The sequence below is a fragment of the Bombyx mandarina genome, chromosome 02, assembly GCF_030267445.1.
Source record: "Bombyx mandarina strain Sakado chromosome 02, ASM3026744v2".
Taxonomy (NCBI): domain Eukaryota; kingdom Metazoa; phylum Arthropoda; class Insecta; order Lepidoptera; family Bombycidae; genus Bombyx; species Bombyx mandarina.
In genome coordinates, this window is record NC_143209.1 from 3,983,358 (window position 1) to 4,003,862 (window position 20,505).

Consider the following 20,505-nt stretch of genomic DNA (forward strand, 5'->3'; position numbering starts at 1 on the left):
AAGCAGCTGCTACTGACCTGTTATTGGGCCTCATTCAGAGGTGTCCTGGCACTAGTCCTCCTCTCTTGATTACAAACATTCGCCGGACCTTAGCGAGAACTTTTCACGGCCAAAAAAATTCCATGACGTTCTAGAAAACATACGTTTTTAAATCTAGACCTTTTGCCCAAAAGTAAGTTACAAATGTTTTTTTTTTGACAGAAAAAAAAAAAACTAAAACCACGGAGCTGTTATATACCAATTTTTTTTTACTTATAGCAATAAAACACAAAAAAATTATGATAATGTCTATTTTTATTTGGCATCCATCACAACTGTCGTAAACATGCGTGTACAAATTAAACATCTCATTCATTCAATCTTCAAGAAAGTTCAATTAAAAACAAAAACAAAAAAAAAATTAAAATCCGAAGCTGGCGACGCTACTATACAATCACACACAAAAATGAAGCATTGAAAATAAATAGATTACATTTTATTTTATTCAAACATAATTCTCTCCGCATTTACACACTTTAAATATTTACTGAACGCACCTCGCTAAATTAAAATGATTTAAACAAAGATAAATTGCCCTACGTGGATGCATTCAGGAGTTTTTTTTCTCAAAAGACGTTTTGTTTTTGCATTGTCAATTGTCTGCGACAAGCTTGCTCCGGCGGGTTGTTGTGGGAGTACTGGTTTGTCCTAAACGCGTCTAGACTGGTTGAGGATCATCTGGCGTACGCTAAACGTGGACAGGCCGAGACCGATGGTGGCTAGGAGTAGAGCGGACCGTGTCATCATCTTCTCACGGTTCGCTTGCTGTAAAAAAAAAAAAAAATTAATTATTTTCTTGTTGCCTTGACGGGTGTTGATTCTTTTTTTAATTTCTTAGATGGGTGGACGAGCTCACAGCCCACCTGGTGTTAAGTGGTTACTGGAACCCATAGACATCTACAACGTAAATGCGCCACCCACCTTGAGATATAAGTTCTAAGGTCTCAAGTATAGTTACAACGGCTGCCCCACCCTTCAAAGCGAAACGCTACTGCTTCACGGCAGAAATAGGCGGGGCGGTGGTACCTACCCGCGCGGACTCACAAGAGGTCCAACCCCTACAAATTACTCAAACAGAGTCGCACAGTAATCAGTCGTCGGTATACGAAATTTTCTAAAACCATCAGTTCTTCAAACGCCTTTAATATACCTAAACTTCAATCAATGACGAGAGACCTATTTGTTTTTGTAAACCCGAAATAATTCAAATGCGTCGTGCCGAACGGAGGCGCGGTCATGTGAATTTTATTTTGCGTTCTAGAAATAGCACGTCGCCATTTAATTATATTGTGTATGCCAAATGGCGCCACGTTTGTTGTAAACATTTTAACATAATACATCATTGTAAGTACGGACTAACTTTGGTATGGCCATTTATTTTAGCCTCAAATGACGTCACAGGCGAAGGTATGTGGTAATTTAAAAACGTAAGAACAGATTCCCTAATCGCAGACAACCAAAATGATAGTCAATACATAATTGAAAGTATGGACTAACATTGGTATGGCCATTTATTTTGGCCTCAAATGACGTCACAGGCGAAGGTATGTGGTAATTTAAAAACATAAGAACAGATTCCCTAATCGCAGACAACCAAAATGATAGTCAATACATCATTGTAAGTATGGACTAACATTGGTATGGCCATTTATTTTGGCCTCAAATGACGTCACAGGCGAAGGTATGTGGTAATTTAAAAACGTAAGAACAGATTCCCTAATCGCAGACAACCAAAATGATAGTCAATACATAATTGAAAGTATGGACTAACATTGGTATGGCCATTTATTTTGGCCTCAAATGACGTCACAGGCGAAGGTATGTGGTAATTTAAAAACATAAGAACAGATTCCCTAATCGCAGACAACCAAAATGATAGTCAATACATCATTGTAAGTATGGACTAACATTGGTATGGCCATTTATTTTGGCCTCAAATGACGTCACAGGCGAAGGTATGTGGTAATTTAAAAACATAAGAACAGATTCCCTAATCGCAGACAACCAAAATGATAGTCAATACATCATTGTAAGTATGGACTAACATTGGTATGGCCATTTATTTTGGCCTCAAATGACGTCACAGGCGAAGGTATGTGGTAATTTAAAAACATAAGAACAGATTCCCTAATCGCAGACAACCAAAATGATAGTCAATACATCATTGTAAGTATGGACTAACATTGGTATGGCCATTTATTTTGGCCTCAAATGACGTCACAGGCGAAGGTATGTGGTAATTTAAAAACATAAGAACAGATTCCCTAATCGCAGACAACCAAAATGATAGTCAATACATCATTGTAAGTATGGACTAACATTGGTATGGCCATTTATTTTGGCCTCAAATGACGTCACAGGCGAAGGTATGTGGTAATTTAAAAACATAAGAACAGATTCCCTAATCGCAGACAACCAAAATGATAGTCAATACATCATTGTAAGTATGGACTAACATTGGTATGGCCATTTATTTTGGCCTCAAATGACGTCACAGGCGAAGGTATGTGGTAATTTAAAAACATAAGAACAGATTCCCTAATCGCAGACAACTAAAATGATAGTCAAACGATCCGAGCTTATGGAGCAGTCTTAGAACATCGTATCACTTGAGTTATGTTGAGTGCTGCCACCATTAAAAATCTTAAAGGCATTAATGATAAGCGAGATTTGAATTGCAAGATCACATTTTTGTAATAAAAATATAAGCTATTTTAAGCGGCGGCTTCAGATATTCGTAGATAAATGTATACTAAATAGATCATATAAAAAAAAAAAATTATAATTTTTTCGCTATGAAAATATAATTTGATCTTTTGTTCCTTTGTCTTTAAGAAAAGTAAAAAAGTACTGGGCAATTTTTTTTCGCAACAACCTAAATAGATAAAAAAAATAGTACAATAATTATATGACACGAATACAACTCACATAAGGTCGGCTGTGTTAAAAGTCGTCCAAGATACAAGGTTATATTATTATAATTATGGTTAAGTTATCCAGCCTAGTGAGGGCCTACCGGCAATAATATTTCGCTGTTGCCACTATCTGCATAGGATGCATCATAATCTTCTATCAAGTACATACTCGACCCAGACGACTTGGCAACTTCAGCCAAAGTCACAACTCACGGAGTACCACGCCGGATCTTCTCAGTAGGTCAGGATTCCGAACTTGTTAGAGCAAGTGTTAGCAAAATCTCTCAGACTGAGTCCCGTGAGCTCATCTACCTCCCCGATAAAACCAGAATAGGCCCGTTGAGGCTACTGGTAAATAAGTAAAGAAAAGGTATTCTATAGTTAATCGGACGACTCTTTTAGTCTCGAATGACGTTGTCATCTCGTTTTTACCATCGCACCGCCCGCCACCGGAGTAGAGTTCATCCATACTACCTGGAGCCACTGCGGTCATCCACAGTGCGTTTCCAGGTCTTTTTTGCCACGTACCATCCGGCTATGGAATGAGCTCCCCTCCACGGTGTTTCCCGAGCGCTATGACATGTCCTTCTTCAAACAAGGGTTGTGGAGAGTATTAAGCGGGGTAGGCAGCGGCTTGGCTCTGCTCCTGGCATTGCTGAAGTCCATGGGCGACGCTAACCATTCACCATCAGGTGTGCCGTATGCTCGTCTGCCTATAAGGACAATAAAATCTATGTCCAACAAGATTTTCAAAATTTCGGGCGGTAGTTTTGAAAAATCAGTCTTTTTCCTTGTAACCGACAGTAAAACTGAATAGCTAATTAGATAGTAGCTATCCAGCGCTAAGTACTAGTTGTTGGGCACAAATCTATTTAAAGAACATTCACGATACTTGCTACGGAGCATTGCTTTGATAAATGTAATTATTTATCTAAGTGACACACATTTTTAGTGACGCGATTAACGCGCTGCGTCTCAAAACGAAGTTCTTAACGTATTTTTTTGTTTTATATTTTTCTGTTGCCAGCCGCTCTTTTTAAATACGACGAAAGTCAAGAGGATAATTAAAAAGAAAGGAGTTAAAAAAATATAACATTTCTTAGTCTGCATCTAATATAATACAATCGCATTGTCATCATAAGCACTATCGTTTTTAACCAGTTATGTAGCAGTTGGGATATTTAGCAGATTGCGTCTTTCAGGAGTTTTTAGGGTCAATAAAAACGATTAAAATACTATTAGGGTGTGTCTGATTAACGAAAGAATATCTGGATTCAAAGACCATCTACTGTGGTCATCTTTATTGGCCAGGGTAAATTTGGTCATATGACCAAATGGGGTGAAAGATCTCTGGAGACGCACTGTAGATGAATACAATTCTAGGTCACTCACAGGTACAGATAGGTACCAGTCCATCAGGCGAAGAACTATCGCGATATTTGTCTTCATTAATTAACTTTGGATGTTTCGACGCGCACTTTTGGCGTCTCGCCATTAAAACGAACTAAAATGAAGTACAAGGTGTCTGCTACGATTCAGTACATCAGTTGCAAGCTTTGTATTGTATTTATTTAGTGGCCAATGGAGCTAGGAAGGTTAGTTCAAAACTGACTAGAAGATTAATCGAGAAGGTATCACAATCATGCCTGCCTGTTTACTTTATGTCCCAATGTGGACGGCGATATGTTGTGATGCTTATTGGATCCTGTAAAACCAGGCAAGCCGTAAGCTTATCTGGGAATGCGATAAATAAAAGAAGGCGAATGGAGTACGAATTAGAAATCAGGAATGGTTTAATATATTTTGGCAGTACATACTATATCGGAATCAGACTCCTGATAATATTCCAACTCGAAAATTTCCCAAAATATCTAGAAAGTAATCTGTAGTGTTTATATTAATGTGACATTTGGTCGAAACGAAATCAAAACTAGCATTTGAACCAAAAGGAAACTGTGCATTATACTAGGGAACAATCAATTGGCGAGCCAGAGATTAGTGATATGAAGATGTACACTGGTACAAACTGGACTGGTAAAGAATGAACTGGCGCTAAGCGATAGGTACTGAATCGAGGAATACCGACCGTAAATTTACTTTATCCGTCGCGGAGTCCGAAACGACTATCAAATTATATGTCACTAGCGACCCGCCCTCGCTTCGCTTCGGTAACATTAAAACACACATGGACCAAAAAAAAGTAGCCTATGTTCATCAGGGACAATGTCGGCTTCTAATGGAAAAATATTTTTTCAAATCGGTCCAGTAGTTTCGGAGCCTATTCGAAACAAACAAACAAATCTTTCCTCTTTATAATATTAAGTATAGATAATAATTTTGTAAATACACTTGTGTACAATAAGAAAATAGTAACAAATATCATAGTTAAATAATAATTATTTTTTCATTGTTCGTAGAGCGTAGCGCTGGATATCAAAGAACAGAAGATATTTCAAGATAAGTTAGCATTTAAACAAGTTACGAATATCTTTCTAAGTCCGTATTCGTCCAAACGTGACTAGGTATCTATCTACAAAACCGGAACGCGTGACTTCGCAGTGTAAAGAAGCACTACCAGTTGTAGATCCAATAAAGTGTCTTTATAATCTAAATACCAACCTTTTAGCTCTAGCTCTTAGTATACGATCGAGGTATTTAAGTACATTAATAGAGGTCCCGCAGTAGTCGACATTCGACTATAATTAATTGGAATTGTAAGTTTGTACACTATTATGATTGTATTTTATACTTCTATAATCACAATTTTGCCAAGACTACACTATAAAAAATATTAAGAAAGACAAACAATATTTAATGTATTCTCAATTTGACAACATACGTCAAGAACAAAAGTTTGACCATAAATAGTATGCATGCGTGTGTGCGTCAAATACATGGTATGTAGTGTGTGTAATGTTTTCTTTATTGATTTAATGCATCTTTTATACATTATTTAAAAAAAACATTAACATTGTGCACTTCTTCTCTATATTCTCTATAAGTGTGGAAAATTTCATACTCCTTCGTCGGCGCAATTTTCGTAAAAAGGGATACAAAGTTTTTGCTTCACGTATTAATATATAGATTATTAATATTTCTTAAGTACTGATTTCTGTTTGTACCTATTCATTGGTCATGACGAGGCTTGGATATAGGTTATTAGCATTACCTGCTCTGGAAGAAAAGGAACTCTCATACCGGTTTTTAGACGCGGAGTTTAATCAATCACTGATCTCAATTCGAAACTATTTGTATTAGCCCAAAGGAGAACATGCACTACCACTAGTGGTAACCACTTTTCCCAGGAATTGCAAACTTACCTGCCGTCACAGAGTACAATCGGCAAGCAAATCGATTTCGTACGAAACCATTATGACAACGTTATCAAGAGAGTAATGAACTTGGGATTCCGTGAGTCATTAATCTTGATTTAGCATACGGGAAAGTTTCGATATCGTTTCCAAAAATAGATTTATCAAGCATAATCTTAAATAAATAATACTGGTGGTAGGAGGTCTTGTGAGTCCGCACGGGTAGGTACCACCGCCCTGCCTATTTCTGCCGTGAAGCAGTAATGCGTTTCGGTTTGAAGGGCGGGGCAGCTTTTGTAACTATACTGAGATACCTTAGAACTTATATCTCAAGATGGATGGCTCATTTACTTATAGATGTATATAGGCTCCAGTAACAACTTAACACCAAGTGGACTGTAAGCTCGTCCACCCACCAAAGCAATAAAAAAATTCGTCTTTAGTTTTTCCATTGTCATGGTAAATGACCATACGACCCATCTGAGAGTGTGCGGTTATCATCGCTCATACCTCAAACCAATGCCAGGGTCACTATAAAACCCTTGTAGTACTTTTAAATATAATGTCCAATAGTTTTGGCACATACAAATTACCTACAACGGTATCTCGAAATAGAAAATTCGCCTAACGTAACGGGCGCCAAAAATCTTATCTCACGAATATGTAGATAGATGGATTGGCTTATTGACTGATTACATAAGGGGTTATCTATTATCAAAAATCAGCTCTTATCGTTTCTAGAAAAGGTATTTTCAAGACATTTTAACACTGATTTTTTTTAATAAACGCTTAACGCGAATACTGCCTAAAGCACCCTTTCTCAAAGTGGGCGATAACGCCCCCTTGTGGGCGCTGCAGGCCTAAAGGGGGACGGTAAGAGACCTAGAAAAAATGGGGGCGTTGTGTAGAGGCTTGGGAGACGATTTGTACTTTCATTTAGGAGGACTCTTAGACATCGACTGAGCTCTCTCTATAGTAGCTTTTAAGTAGGTAAAAAATGGGGCCGCTAAAAATAATTTATTCTCAAAGTGGGTAGTAGATAAAATAAATTTGGGAACCTTTGGCCTAGAGGCTAGGGATATTTCTCTTGTTCTTTATTTCTTTATATGGATGGATAAGCTCACGGGTAAGCTTGTTAAGTGGTTATTGGAGACATTATAATGTCATCTCTCTTCTTAAGGCTTGAGGTCGATTTGAATTGTACAGTATATAGATTGTTCCACTGCCCCTCAACAAACGGAAAGGAATTATAACTTCATGTACAGCATTAATTACATATTCTCTTTTGCGTGTTTAATATTTATTGAATGTTGTTATTAATATGAGTCTGTCGAAAAGGATGTTCAAAGTTTGTATTACATACAAACGTACATAACAAGCTAATAAAATAGTGTTAAAAATTGGCGCCTATCTTATAGTCTGGTCTCTTAATGACATTTAACATTTGTTACCCAAACTATTAATAGATTATTTAATGACATCTACTTTCAATTATTACGTGTCTTGTGCAATAGGTAACGATGAGTCATTGTCGATACAACAACTTATTGGACCCTTTTTTTGGGTAAGTTCCTTTCAAATAGTCTAAAGGTAAGGCCACGAGAAACAAGAATGATAGTGTATATAGATAGATAGCTGTACTTTTCTATTATTTGATAGATTTGATTTAAAACGATAAAACGACATATTATTTTACGTACAAATCGGTCATACGATTCGATTTTTGCGAAAATTTAATTCTGACGTCGAGAATTATACCCAACATATTATCTACAATATTCAATATCAAATCGACAATGTTATTCATGTCTAGATATTGTTCTAATCGCTCGAGTTTATATCTACGCCAGAATTTATCGAGTTATTCAATAGGTAGGTAGTTTTATTTTTATGCAAAAGACAAAGCAATTATGTTAAGTGGGCAGCAACATTTTTTACTGGCAGTAGGACCTATTATGAGTCCGCGCGGGTAGGTACTACCATCCTGCCTATTTCTGCCGTGAAGCAGTAATGCGTTTCGGTTTGAAGGGTGGGGCAGCCGTTGTAACCATACTTGAGACCTTACCTTATGAACTTGGTGGGTGGCGCATTTACGTTGTAGATGTCTACGGGCTCCAATAACCACTAAGCATCAGGTGGGCTGTGAGCTCGTCCACCCACATAAGCAATAACTATATATATTTATTTATTTATTCAAATAGCCGTACGGAGGATCCTACTATCCAGCGGGCTTCAAATGGATATTTAAGGTAATAGACACCAAAACGCCAATCTTGAGACGCAAGGTCATAGGGCGAGGAACCTGTTACACAATACAATGAAGATTTCAGTCTTGGCCTTCGTCAAGGGTGGCTGGTCTTGTGACGTCAATTGGATTTGGTTACCAGTTAACATAGAGAGCCGAGAGCTCGTCCTAAAATTCACAATGCGTCCTACTGCATACATACGTACGTACGTAATCTAAATTTGAGAAACACAAAAACGCGATTATGTGAAAGAATTACGTAGTTAAAAATAAACGAAGATATTTTTAAATAATTCTCGCGTACCGAATTCATTCAGCACAATGGTTTTTGGACATTTTCCATGTTACCTACATGAATAAATAGCGCTTTTTTTTTTTTTTTTTCCTACCTAAGTTGATAGCCTTAGGGGCTATTTCATCGTAACCGTGGCTGGTAGGTGAGCTCACGGGGCTCAAACCTGATGACGTTGCTAACACGAACCCTAGCAAGAGCCGTGCTTCGCAGCATCTACCACCGGATCGGAAACGCGACCCACTGAGAAGATCCGGCGAGAAACTCAGTGGGCTGTGTCTGAGAGTTAATTTACTCGTCGAGCCCTTCGTCACAAGCGACGGGTTCGACGAGAACGGTGACCGGTGCTTGAAGTACCTAAAAGCACCGTTAGTGGATCGGGAGGATCCGAGATGACGTGTTAAATAGCGCAACTATACACACAAGACTTAAAAATATAGTTTCAAGTTAGCCACACAAAACATGCCAGTACAATCTTGTTTGTTGTCAATAAATATGTCACAGTGGAAGATATTGGAATGAAATACGACAGCCTTGGGTTCAATAAATATAGACATGCCTTTTTTTAAATTACATTTTACACATTGTAATCATTATCCAGTAGTATTGACAGGCTAAATATTATCTACAAAACACGTGCCATCATTTCTAATCTTTGAATACCAGACTGATTGTACAGATTGTACTGGGTGTACAGATTTTCAACAAGATCCCACAAAACGTTCAACTACTACCTGTTCATAGATTTAAGAAAACTGTCAAGGAACGTTTGTGCAACAAGGCATATTATAAAGTTAAGGATTTTTTACTAGATGGCACTACGTGGGAATGAGGCGTTCGCTCCTGGCCTTTTCATTTTTCATTATTATTATTATTTATTTGAATTGTATTTTTTTGACTTGTTTTTTTGTATACTGTAAATATGTTTTCTTGTTTAAAAAAAAAAAGAAAATAGTTGAGAAAATACAAAAAAAAAAAAAGCCCGCTGAGTTTGTTTCGCCGGTTCTTCTCAGGACTGTGGCTTTTTTTGGAACCGGTGGTAGAGTTAACATTTTCTTTTACATTTTGACATTCAACAAGTGTGTTTTTGATGACATCCAAGTTGAAATAAATGATTTTGAATTTGAATTTGAATTGAAAACGCCATGAGCGTAAAGGCCACTGAGTCAGATAGTCTATTTTAAGCGTTACTACAATGATTAGATTATTCGAATCCGTTTCTAACGAACATTTATATATTTCGTATTATTATATATATCGAGTTGTGAAAGGCTAATTAAGCATCATTTTTGCAACTTTAAAGGAGAGCCATTTCAAGTTTTTGAAATTTCTTCAACTATTTGGATGGAGTAATTACTTAATTGCAGCTCAATGAAAAATATCGAACTGTTGATGTTGATAATACCAAATAAAACGCACCTTTAATTGAATATGCAATTTCGAAAAGGGCACATGAGTCGACTATTATCAAAGCCGGCAATGTGACTTTTGGACAATTATTGGTAAATCAGAAAAACGAATTATTGACTTTGTATTCCATTGGCAGTCACAAAACTCTTCTGAACGACATCTTAGATAAATAACAGGTTAAGTATTAACCTTTATTTAATGCAGGTTTTGAACCTTATTCTTTGAAGGAGACGATTATATTCAAATCAATCTGTCTTGACATATCAATAACATTTTTTTGTCCAAATGCACAGATTGCCACCTTTGATAATAGACGACTCACATGTCGCATATTTTGTCAAATACGTTGTTTCATATACATGTAGTTTTGAGGCTTACCTACACCAATTTTATAATAATTCCAGTAATTTTCAATTGCCAATTAACACTAAAATATTATCTCAAAAGTTAATATTTTAAATTTTACACTGCTTTAGAAAATAATCAGTTTTTTTTTATTTCCTGAACAATTTACATTTTCAGAGATTTGCCCTTTTCGAAATTGCATATTCAATTACAAAGATAAAATTCGCTTAAACCAAATACCCGTTCACCCGTTCACCAATACCGTCTTTACCATAAGGGCACACGGGGCCCGTGCCCAGGGCCCCCATTCTCAGGGGGCCCCGAAAGACCGACAATTTCTCTCACACGTTTATTCTCAAAACATTTTTGTCGGGCATATTACACTTTTTTCACAAATCAGTAATCAGAAGGTATTTACAAGGCATATGCTATGCCTATAATAGAAGATTTTGCTCAACAGAAATCCCGAAAGAAACCGTTATCGAAATCGTAACCGAAAAACCAGCAGCATTCTAATATCATTAATGACATATTTATTTATTTATTTAATATATTTTGTACACACAGCTGTTAGAAAAGAAACGTCAATAAGGATACAGAGTACAAGGGCACTACTTATTTCATGCTGAAATCTCTTCCAGTAGGCCCGCAAAAGGAAAGAAGAATTAGGAACACAAACCTAGTGCATACAGTAAACATTACATATAATAATATATACATATTACAAGATACAAAACAATATATATACATACAAATACACACACACACACACACACACATACATACATATATATAACATACACACATATACTTACTTTATATTATAATACATTATACAAATATACACTCGCGAGCAAAAGTTTGGAATCACTTACTTGAAATTGATTCCGCGCGATCTTGTGTACTAAATATTTTTTTGATAATCATAAAAATGAGATCATTTTAAAGGTTGAACTCTTAACTTTAAACTGATACCAAATTCATTCAAATCGAGCCAGTAGTTAAGGAGCTATTCCGGATTAAGTGAAGGAGGTAGGAAACAAAGGAAATATGGAAAAATAATGAATGCATAAAACAACAAAAATTAATAAATAAAAAATTTATTTAGCCTTAAAATTAAATGTCAGTACTTTGTGTTCCCTTCCCTTGCCCCAATAACTCCTCGAAGACGATTCTTCATAGACCTGATCAGCTTTTGAATTGATTCTTGTGGGATACCTTCCCACTTCTCAATCAACGCCGATTTCAGCTCATTCAGGCATGAAGGAGCAGAAGTTCTGGAACGAACCCTATTCTTCAGTTCATCCCACACGTGCTGAATAGGATTCAAGTCAGGGCTGAGCGCAGGCCAGTCCAATGTGGCGATATAGACTTCTTCGAAGTATTCAGTTGTTCCACGGGCAGTGTGGCAACGAGCGTTATCGTGCTTAAGGAGGAAGCTATCACCGGCATATCCCGCATAGGGAACGACATGTTCCAGCAGAATATTGGAAATGTACCCGTCCGAAGTTGACCGCCTCCTCGTCCCCCACCAGGCACGAAAACAAGCTCGGTTTTACCGTCGAAGGAAATGCCGGCCCACATCATACAAGAGCCGACCCCATAAGCCACTGTTTCAGCGAAACAGCACTGCGCAAATCGCTCCCCAGGCCGCCTGTAGACCCAACCTCTTCGGTCGCTACCATGCAAACACATCCTGCTCTCGTCGGAGAACAGGATTTGCCTCCATTGCTCAACCTCTCAATTAAGATTGGTACGAGCAAATTGAAGGCGTGCTTGTCGATGAGCTACCGTGAGTTTCGGGCCTGTGACAGGCCTTTTTGGAGTCAGATTCGCTTGCTTGAGTCGTCGACGAACTGTCTACTTGCTAGCTGCTACCCTACGAACATCTCGGAGCTCCTGTTGGACGTCGACACCAGGTTAATGCCGATTTCGGAGAGAGGTTAACACGATAAAACGGTCATTCCTCTCCGATGTGCCCCGGCGCCGTCCAGATCTTGGTCTCGGGATAAAGCTACCAGTCTCTTGAAAGCGCTTGCAAACTTTTGAAACACAGGAATGGCTTATTTGGAGCCGACGAGCGACAATCCGCTGGCTGAGCTCTTCTTGCAATAGGGCTACGATTTGTGCTACTTCTGTAGCTGTTGTCCCAATTGTCGTACAAGGTAAAGGGTCAAAAGTAGCCGAGATATGTACCAGTCAACGTGTGAAAGTCGACTGATAAAGAAAATCCGATAACAGGTGCTTTTATAGGGGTCAGTAGGCCGCAACTCGCGACGTATCAAGCAATTGAAACACGTCTTTTTCGTTATTCCTTCACTTAATCCAAGATAACTTCTTAAATACTGGCTTGATTTTAATGAATTTGGTATCAGTTTAAAGTTAGGAATTCAACCTTTAAAATGATCTCATTTTTATGATTATCAAAAAAATATTTAGTACACAAGATCGCGCGGAATCAATTTCAAGTAAGTGATTCCAAACTTTTGCTCGCGAGTGTATATAATTTATTTAAGATGGTAAGGATAAATAATGTTCCTTAACAGATTTCTTGAATGCTGCTATGGTTTTGCACGCTCGTATGCTTGGAGGGAGGGAATTCCAAAGTATAACTGCTTGTACAGAAAACGATTTTGCGTAAGCATGTGTTTTATGAACAGGGCAATTGAGGAGAGTTTTAATGTGGGTTCTACATATTATATCATACTGCATTTGATTACCTATAATAAATGGTCATACTCAGTATTTTTTTTTATTATAATTCGCTTTTTTTACTTTCCAAAAGGGCCTCAAATTCTTATGTGCCCAAGGGCCCCATCCTAGTTTAAGACGTCCCTGCCGTTCACTTCTCAAGATGTATATGCGCAAACAATAATTTTATCAACATATTGCATAACGGACAAAATTTTTTGGGAATTTTTTTGAAGGTCAGTCGTAAAATTTGCGAACAGTTAATATTCCTTGAAATACCTCCGTTTTGATTGGGTATATTGTGTTGATGAGGAGCCTTTGGTTTGAAGTCCTTGTCCCAGACTTGACCCGTACAAAATGGGTGTTCAGAATATATTTAACTGGAGATATTAAAATCCCTGCGATTACCGCAATCACTTAACTTACAATACGCACGAAAACCCAATTAAACAATACATAATCCTATCTTCATAATAATATTTTAAAAAAAATCCTATTATAAACCAACATCAGAAGATAAGAGCGCTTATTTTTTATTATCGTGCAAAGAACGTTGGTCAATAACCCTGACTTAGCGTAGGGCCATTTATAAAACTCTAAACAGTATCAACATATGGCATGATCGATCGAGAGGAAATTTATTGCGAAAACAGCTTGTACGTGTAACTTTCCACAGAAGATTTAATGTGCCATATTAATAATACTATAATACTTTTAATAATTAATTTTCCGATGCAAAAAAGTCCCTCGCCGTGGGACGTTGTAGTGGATATATAGAGATATAACCCAAGGAGGGGTACTCCTTATAATAATAATAATAATAACTCACTCTGGAGTCCGAACCCCCGGTGGCTTGTGTCGTAGACACCTCCATTAGCGGCAATCTATTTTTATAATGTTTTTTAAAAATTGTATTTTTAATATCTTTTTAAAAAAATTTTTAGTAATAAAAAGATTTTAAATAAATATAAATAAATAATAATGATAATAATAGCCTTTATTCAGACAGTGTTTCATTTACATATCTTAATTTTCTTTTTGGGAACAATTTTATTTTTATATACTTTATATATTAAAGTCTTAACTTTATCCTTAACTATTTAGCATCGTTAACCCCGTCTGTATGTCATTTATTGACAAAGGCCTCCTCCAACCTTTTCCATTCCTCTCTGTCTTTGGCAGTTCTTGTCCATAAACCTCCTTATACTCATGTCGAATCCGTATGGACCGTAATAAAATGCTTTTTCGACCCCACATATCTTGGGACAACAGCAAGAAGAAGAAAAAGAGGATAAACTCTCCCATGCATCTCTGATTTCTAGCCCTGCTCTCCCGATACGCCATGATGGTTTGTAGCTATACGTATTGTTTGATAAAAGCTAGTTAGTACGATTAATTCCATACAAATATTTTGCTTTAACCGTTACTTTCTAAGTAAACTAATGTTTTTACAAAATAAATATAATTACTGGTGGTAGAACCTCTTGTGAGTCCGCACGAGTAGGTACCACCACCCTGCCTATTTCTGCCGTGAAGCAGTAATGCGTTTCAGTTTGAAGGGTGGGGCAGCCGTTGTGGCTATACTGAGACCTTAGAACTTATATCTCATGGTGGGTGGTGCATTTACGTTGTAGATGTCTATGGGCTCCAGTAACCACTTAACACCAGGTGGGCTGTGAGCTCGTCCACCCATCTAAGCAATAAAAAATAAAAAAAATTATCAATTTTCGCATTGCAGATTTTGCTACCAAATGTGCAAGTTGGATAAGCGCAATAATTGGTGGACATCTCTTTTAAAACACAACGATTGTAGTTTATAATCGAAATTATATTCTGAGAAATATTCCGCTACTTGCGACCTTCTTTTACTCGGTCAAAGACATTGTTAATAACTCTGCATTTACATTTTACTACTACACTATAAGTAGTTTGAAAACTAGTTTCCAGCATGTCCGGCACGTTAAGCAATAAGAGGGACAGGAAATCGAAACTTACCAAGGAAGATATCATAATAAATCATTGTCTTTTGTTGTATCTGTTATTTTTACGTCAATAGGATAAATGGCTGAGAAATTTCCAACGGTATTTGCTACAGGAACTTAGTTAAGTAGACGACATAACAATAGATTTGATGTCAACATCAGAATATCAATTTTTTCATTATAATATCCGATTTTCTACGAGATAATCGTCTTGATAATCAAACCATTGTTTATTGCCAGTATAGGTCCCTCTCCTAATGTAAATATTCTAAATTACAAATGGACTCATTTAAATTTGATACCAAAAATCATCTAAATCACACTTCCAGTGAGTTTTTTTTTCTTACCTAAGCTGATAGTCTTGAGAGGCTATTTCAGCGTAACCTAACTAGTAGGTGAGCTCACGGGGCTCAAACCTGACGACGTTGCTAACAACGTTGCGATGTTTTTACTGATGGTAGGACCTCTTGTGAGTCCGCGCGGGTAGGTACCACCGCCCTGCCTATTTCTGCCGTGAAGCAGTAATGCGTTTCGGTTTGAAGGGTGGGGCAGCCGTTATAACTACACTTGAGATCTTAAAACTTATATCTCAAGGTGGGTGGCGCGTTTACGTTGTAGATGTCTATGGGCTCCAGTAACCACTTAACACCTGTTGGGCTGTGAGCTCGTCCACCCATAAAAGCAATAAATAAAAAAAGAACAAATTCGCAATTTGGATTCAGGTACCTATTATCATAATTAATCCTTTCTAGTCGGCGTCGTGGCTTCGAGTAGACCGACCACCGCAAAGGTTTAATACTATAACCATACATCTATATATTAATACGTGAAGCAAAAACTTTGTATCCCTTTTTACGAAAATTGCGCGGACGGAAGAGTATGAAATTTTTCACACTTATAGAGAATATAGACAAGAAGTGCACAATGCTAATATTTTTTTTAAATAATGCATAAAAGATACATTAAATCAACAAATAAAACATTACACACACTACATACCATGTATTTGACGCACACACGCATGCACACTATTTATTGTCAAACTTTTGTTCTTGACGTCTGTTGTCAAATTGAGAATAGATTAAATATTGTTTGCCTTTGTTAATATTTTTTATAGCGTAGTCTTGGCGAAATTTGGTGATTATAGAAGTATAAAATACAATCATAATAGTGTACAAACTTACAATTCCAATAATTTTTTTTTTTTTTTTTTTTTTTTATTCCAATTAATTATAGTCGAATTTCGACTACTGCGGGACCTCTAGTACATATTTAATACACTACTGGGTGTAATTGGATCTTTTGCTCGAGGCGAAGAAGAGTAATTTACCCGACACATTCTCACGTGACTTGTTATGAATGGCGCGCCATTTAGTGGATACCCGCGAACGCCTAAATACGTTAAACGTTATTTGCAAACGAAACGCGTCATTGAATTACGTCAGACTGAAATTTACAGGCAGGCAATAAAACAACACACAAATGTATCGTTGGACGCCGCCGCGTCGGCCTGGTGAAGCGACGAAAGACGGGAAGGAAATGGTTGATCAAGCCCGGAAAGCGGGCTAAATAGCGAAAATCGGGAGAGGCCTTTAGCCAATATTGCACAATTATGGACTATGTTTATCAGGAATGAAATTCTTTTTTTTTATTGCTTAGTTAGGTGAACGAGCTCACAGCTCACCAGGTGTTAAGTGGTTACTGGAGCCCATAGACATTTACCACGTAAATGCGCCACTCACCTTGATAAAGTTTTAAGGTCTCAGTATAGTTACAACGGCTGCCTTACCCTTCAACGCATTACTGCTTCACGTTAGAAATAGGCAAAGTGGTGGTACCTACCCACGCGGACTCACAAGGGATCCTACCAACAGTAAAAAGCTGAACGCTCTCCTTGTTAATTAGCTCTGGCCTTATCAAGAAGTGTAATTAAATGATCGAAGATGAACACACTTCGCCACCTGGTATACATATGTACTTTTTAAGTTTTTTTTTTTATTGCTTAGATGGGTGGACGAGCTCACAACCCACCTGGTGTTAAGTGGTTACTCGAGCCCATGGACATCTACAACGTAAATGCGCCACCCACCTTGAGATATAAGTTCTAAGATCTCAGTATAGTTAAGTATGATATACATAATTATGAAGGTTTAAATATTTCGTATTAAAAAGGTATTCGCATCGGTCGTCACATGAATGTTTGTTGTGAGACTCGGAACCACGACACCAGCCTAGCAATCAAGTATCAAAATTATTAGTTGTGGTTCATAGAACAGAGATTTTGAGGGTTTTCGTGGTGAAAGGACAAACGCATTCGGTTTAATCTCTCGAACTATTACAGTATACACAAGAACAGTCGATTTTTTGCCCTTTCTCGCAGTCTCGATATCCGGCCTCTCCTCCTTGCGTCGGTTTCCTCATTACTGAGGTGGCCTATAGCTTTCAAATGTCGAAGTATCTAGAACAATTACAATTTGAATTCCAATGAATTAAACAGACAATCGTTGAGATTGCAGAATCAGAAGTCAGAGCGCAGACTTTGAACCATAATCGTTCAATTAATTGATAATTTATTTCGCTGACGATAACACTGTTCGATATGTCGGTAGTTGAACGATTTTCTTGATCAATTTTTAAATGGTGAATTGATAACACGGGCTTTCTAGTGCCTAATTTCCCGAGTGTAGGATATAGTACAGACTTAAGCTGTTATCTGTATGTTATCGAATTCTTGTCAAGTCTGTCTTACTCTGTGTCTAGTCGTTGTAGGTCTTATGTCCTGTCAAAGAGGTTGCACGTCACGACTGGACCTATTCTTAAACATGCTACCTCATCTGCTTATAGCGAAATAGACTTACACATTTACCTTAAACAATTGGCTACATAGCTATTTGTATATTCTCAATCACTAAACAGAACCAGTACCTTTGTATCCACAAGTCATTTTGACACACTCCTATCTATCTCTAAAATTATACTTTGCTTGGAGTTTCTTTTATATAATAATGTTATTTCAACATTATTATGAAAATACAATAAATGGATAGAAATGGGATATTTTTGTTTGGTATTTTAAAATTGACTTTTCAATGTAAACATTTACAATAATAAAATGTAAATCATCAAGCAAAAAATTTATGAAATAAAAATACAAGAAGAAACAGAGATACTGTGAAACATTGCAATGGATATATAATCTGAGCGGGGTTGTCATCATGCAATAAACCGGTCTTAAAACTCATGCCAAATTCCAAAGCAGAATCACAAGGGGATATAAAAGGAGAGTTACTATGGTTCTACAACAAGTTTAATTGAAGCAAAATAGGTATTATGTAAAAAAAATATGTTGACTCATCCCAAGTTACAAGTTAATATTATTATGGTAAATATCGCTTGACATTAGCTGATACTTATGTGTAATGATGTTCTGTAGGTAAACCAGCATACTACACCCACTAATCAGCAGTTTCATACACATATGAGTGCATTATAATCCCACAGAAGGGATGGATCACCTGGTCATTTCTGCAGCAAAGCAGTGATACATTCTGCTTTGGATGGTAGTGTATTAAAATATAATACCATTCAAAACAATCAAGCAATCGATTGTTTTGTAGTATGTTGTGGTTTATATAATTTATTTTATTTGATATGTATTTGTTTTGGAATTGTAATTATTACCTAGTGTTCATGTTACTCATGTCTATTGTCTACTATAATTCTTTAAATTATCGCCATGTATTACCTTTAACACAGTTACGCACTTCTTAAATCTTTCACTTCATCAACGAGGGTTAACTGGAAGAGAATGCCTGTGGGCTGTGAGCTCATCCACACATCTCAGCAATAAAAAAAAAGGCGTTAAGTTCGCCTTTGTACAATATTTTTGTGCAATAAAGAAATTTCATTCATTCATTCAAAGTTCAAGTTTATGTTTAAGGCGGCATATAGTAAAGTTTCTGGGCTTCGCGAATTGCTTAACAGGAGGAGGGCCAAAGCTCGTTTATAAGTAAATACGTAGAAAAACTTAATTATATGCTTGAAGGCTTTTTATGTCATCAAGTTTACTTTAGACAACTAATTTAACTAGTAGATAGAGAGGCTTCACATCGGCATCATATAGCTTTATTTAAAAATCTTACTGCAAACAAAACAAAAGCAAAGGCATTCTTATAAATAAGAATTAGATATACTTTCGAAGCCGCCTTGGCCAATCGCCTAAATTCTAAGCTCTATTGTATTTTATGTTTTTTTTTTATCCTACCTATGCCCATAGGCATGAGAGGCTATATCACCGTAACCCTAGCGTGTAGGTGAGTTCCCGGTGCTCCAGCCGGAGGTGTAAGTACTGGCCCTAGCAAGATCAGTGCTTTGCAGAATCTACCACCGTATCGAAAATGCGACCCACTGATAAGATCGGGCGAGAAACTCAGTGGGTTTAAATTCTATTGACATACGGCATGCATGAATACAAATGGACGCTCCATAAAAAATAAGGGAGGGTAGGGTTTCAACATCTATTGAAATAAAATAAAAAATTTTGGCTTACCTGCGAATATGTGAGTCTTAACGCGTACTGGGCAACTTGTGTCGTTTTCATTATGTCCGATCCAAATTATATACTGAAAAATAAAAATCCATATAGAAAACACGAATTTACAACAAAATCACTATCTTTATTAATGAAAGGAATTTAACACTTTTACATAACCTATTCACGATTCGTAACTCTTAAAACATTTAATATTATTAATAGTTATGTACCAGATAATATATAAGAAACTCGAAAGCAATGTTAATTGGACGTTTTAAACGTAAGAACAAATAGAACTTTACAATATTTGAACTACATACAGACACCCGCTGATCTTCGCGAATGAAAGAAAAATTGTCTTCTCTCGGCAGTCTTGCTCAAAGAGATGTCAAAAATCAAATCTGTCAAACATGACAGTTAGTCCTGCAATATTTTTTTTGAGCTTATGGCCTGGTATCTACCTTTAGGCCATGCTGCCATTGCAAACCTACGAACTAGAGATGATAAAAATGTTCAACCCTGGTCACAGAGTTTATTAATTATAGAATGATAAGGAATTCAAAGCAGTAATATACATTGCTTTACACTCGAGCGGTGTTAATAAGTGTTGACTAAAGTTATGTTACTATTGAATAATAGAGGGCAGTATACAAAGATATAGTTAAGTGTGAAAGATGCGTCTATTCATCGACAGATGGCAGTGAAAGTACAATTTCTACTTTTTTAAATAATTTATTCTGT

At 36.9% G+C, this 20,505-nt stretch overlaps 1 protein-coding gene across 2 annotated transcripts; it reads right to left on the minus strand.

Moving 5' to 3' along the window:
- Window positions 1-276: 276 nt before the first annotated feature.
- Window positions 277-20,171, minus strand: LOC114241933 (uncharacterized). Of its 2 annotated transcripts, none has more exons than XM_028172932.2 (3): window positions 20,085-20,171; window positions 19,780-19,852; window positions 277-804 (listed from the first exon to the last, which is right to left on the minus strand). In XM_028172932.2, exons 2-3 carry the CDS (start codon window positions 19,828-19,830, stop codon window positions 688-690), a joined length of 168 nt encoding a protein of 55 aa, XP_028028733.1. In that variant the 5' UTR covers window positions 19,831-19,852; window positions 20,085-20,171; the 3' UTR covers window positions 277-687. The 2 variants fall into 2 exon arrangements, with proteins under 2 accessions (XP_028028733.1, XP_028028734.1); XM_028172933.2 differs by having other exon boundaries at window positions 19,995-20,132.
- Between the last annotated feature and the right edge of the window lie 334 nt (window positions 20,172-20,505).

Excerpts from the sequence above, each read along its gene's own strand:
- LOC114241933 (XM_028172932.2), bottom strand. The coding sequence starts at position 19,830 with ATGAAAACGACACAAGTTGCCCAGTACGCGTTAAGACTCACATATTCG. Across the intron at positions 805-19,779 it reads TAAGACTCACATATTCGCAG|CAAGCGAACCGTGAGAAGAT; the intron begins GTAAGCCAAAAT and ends TTTTTTTTACAG.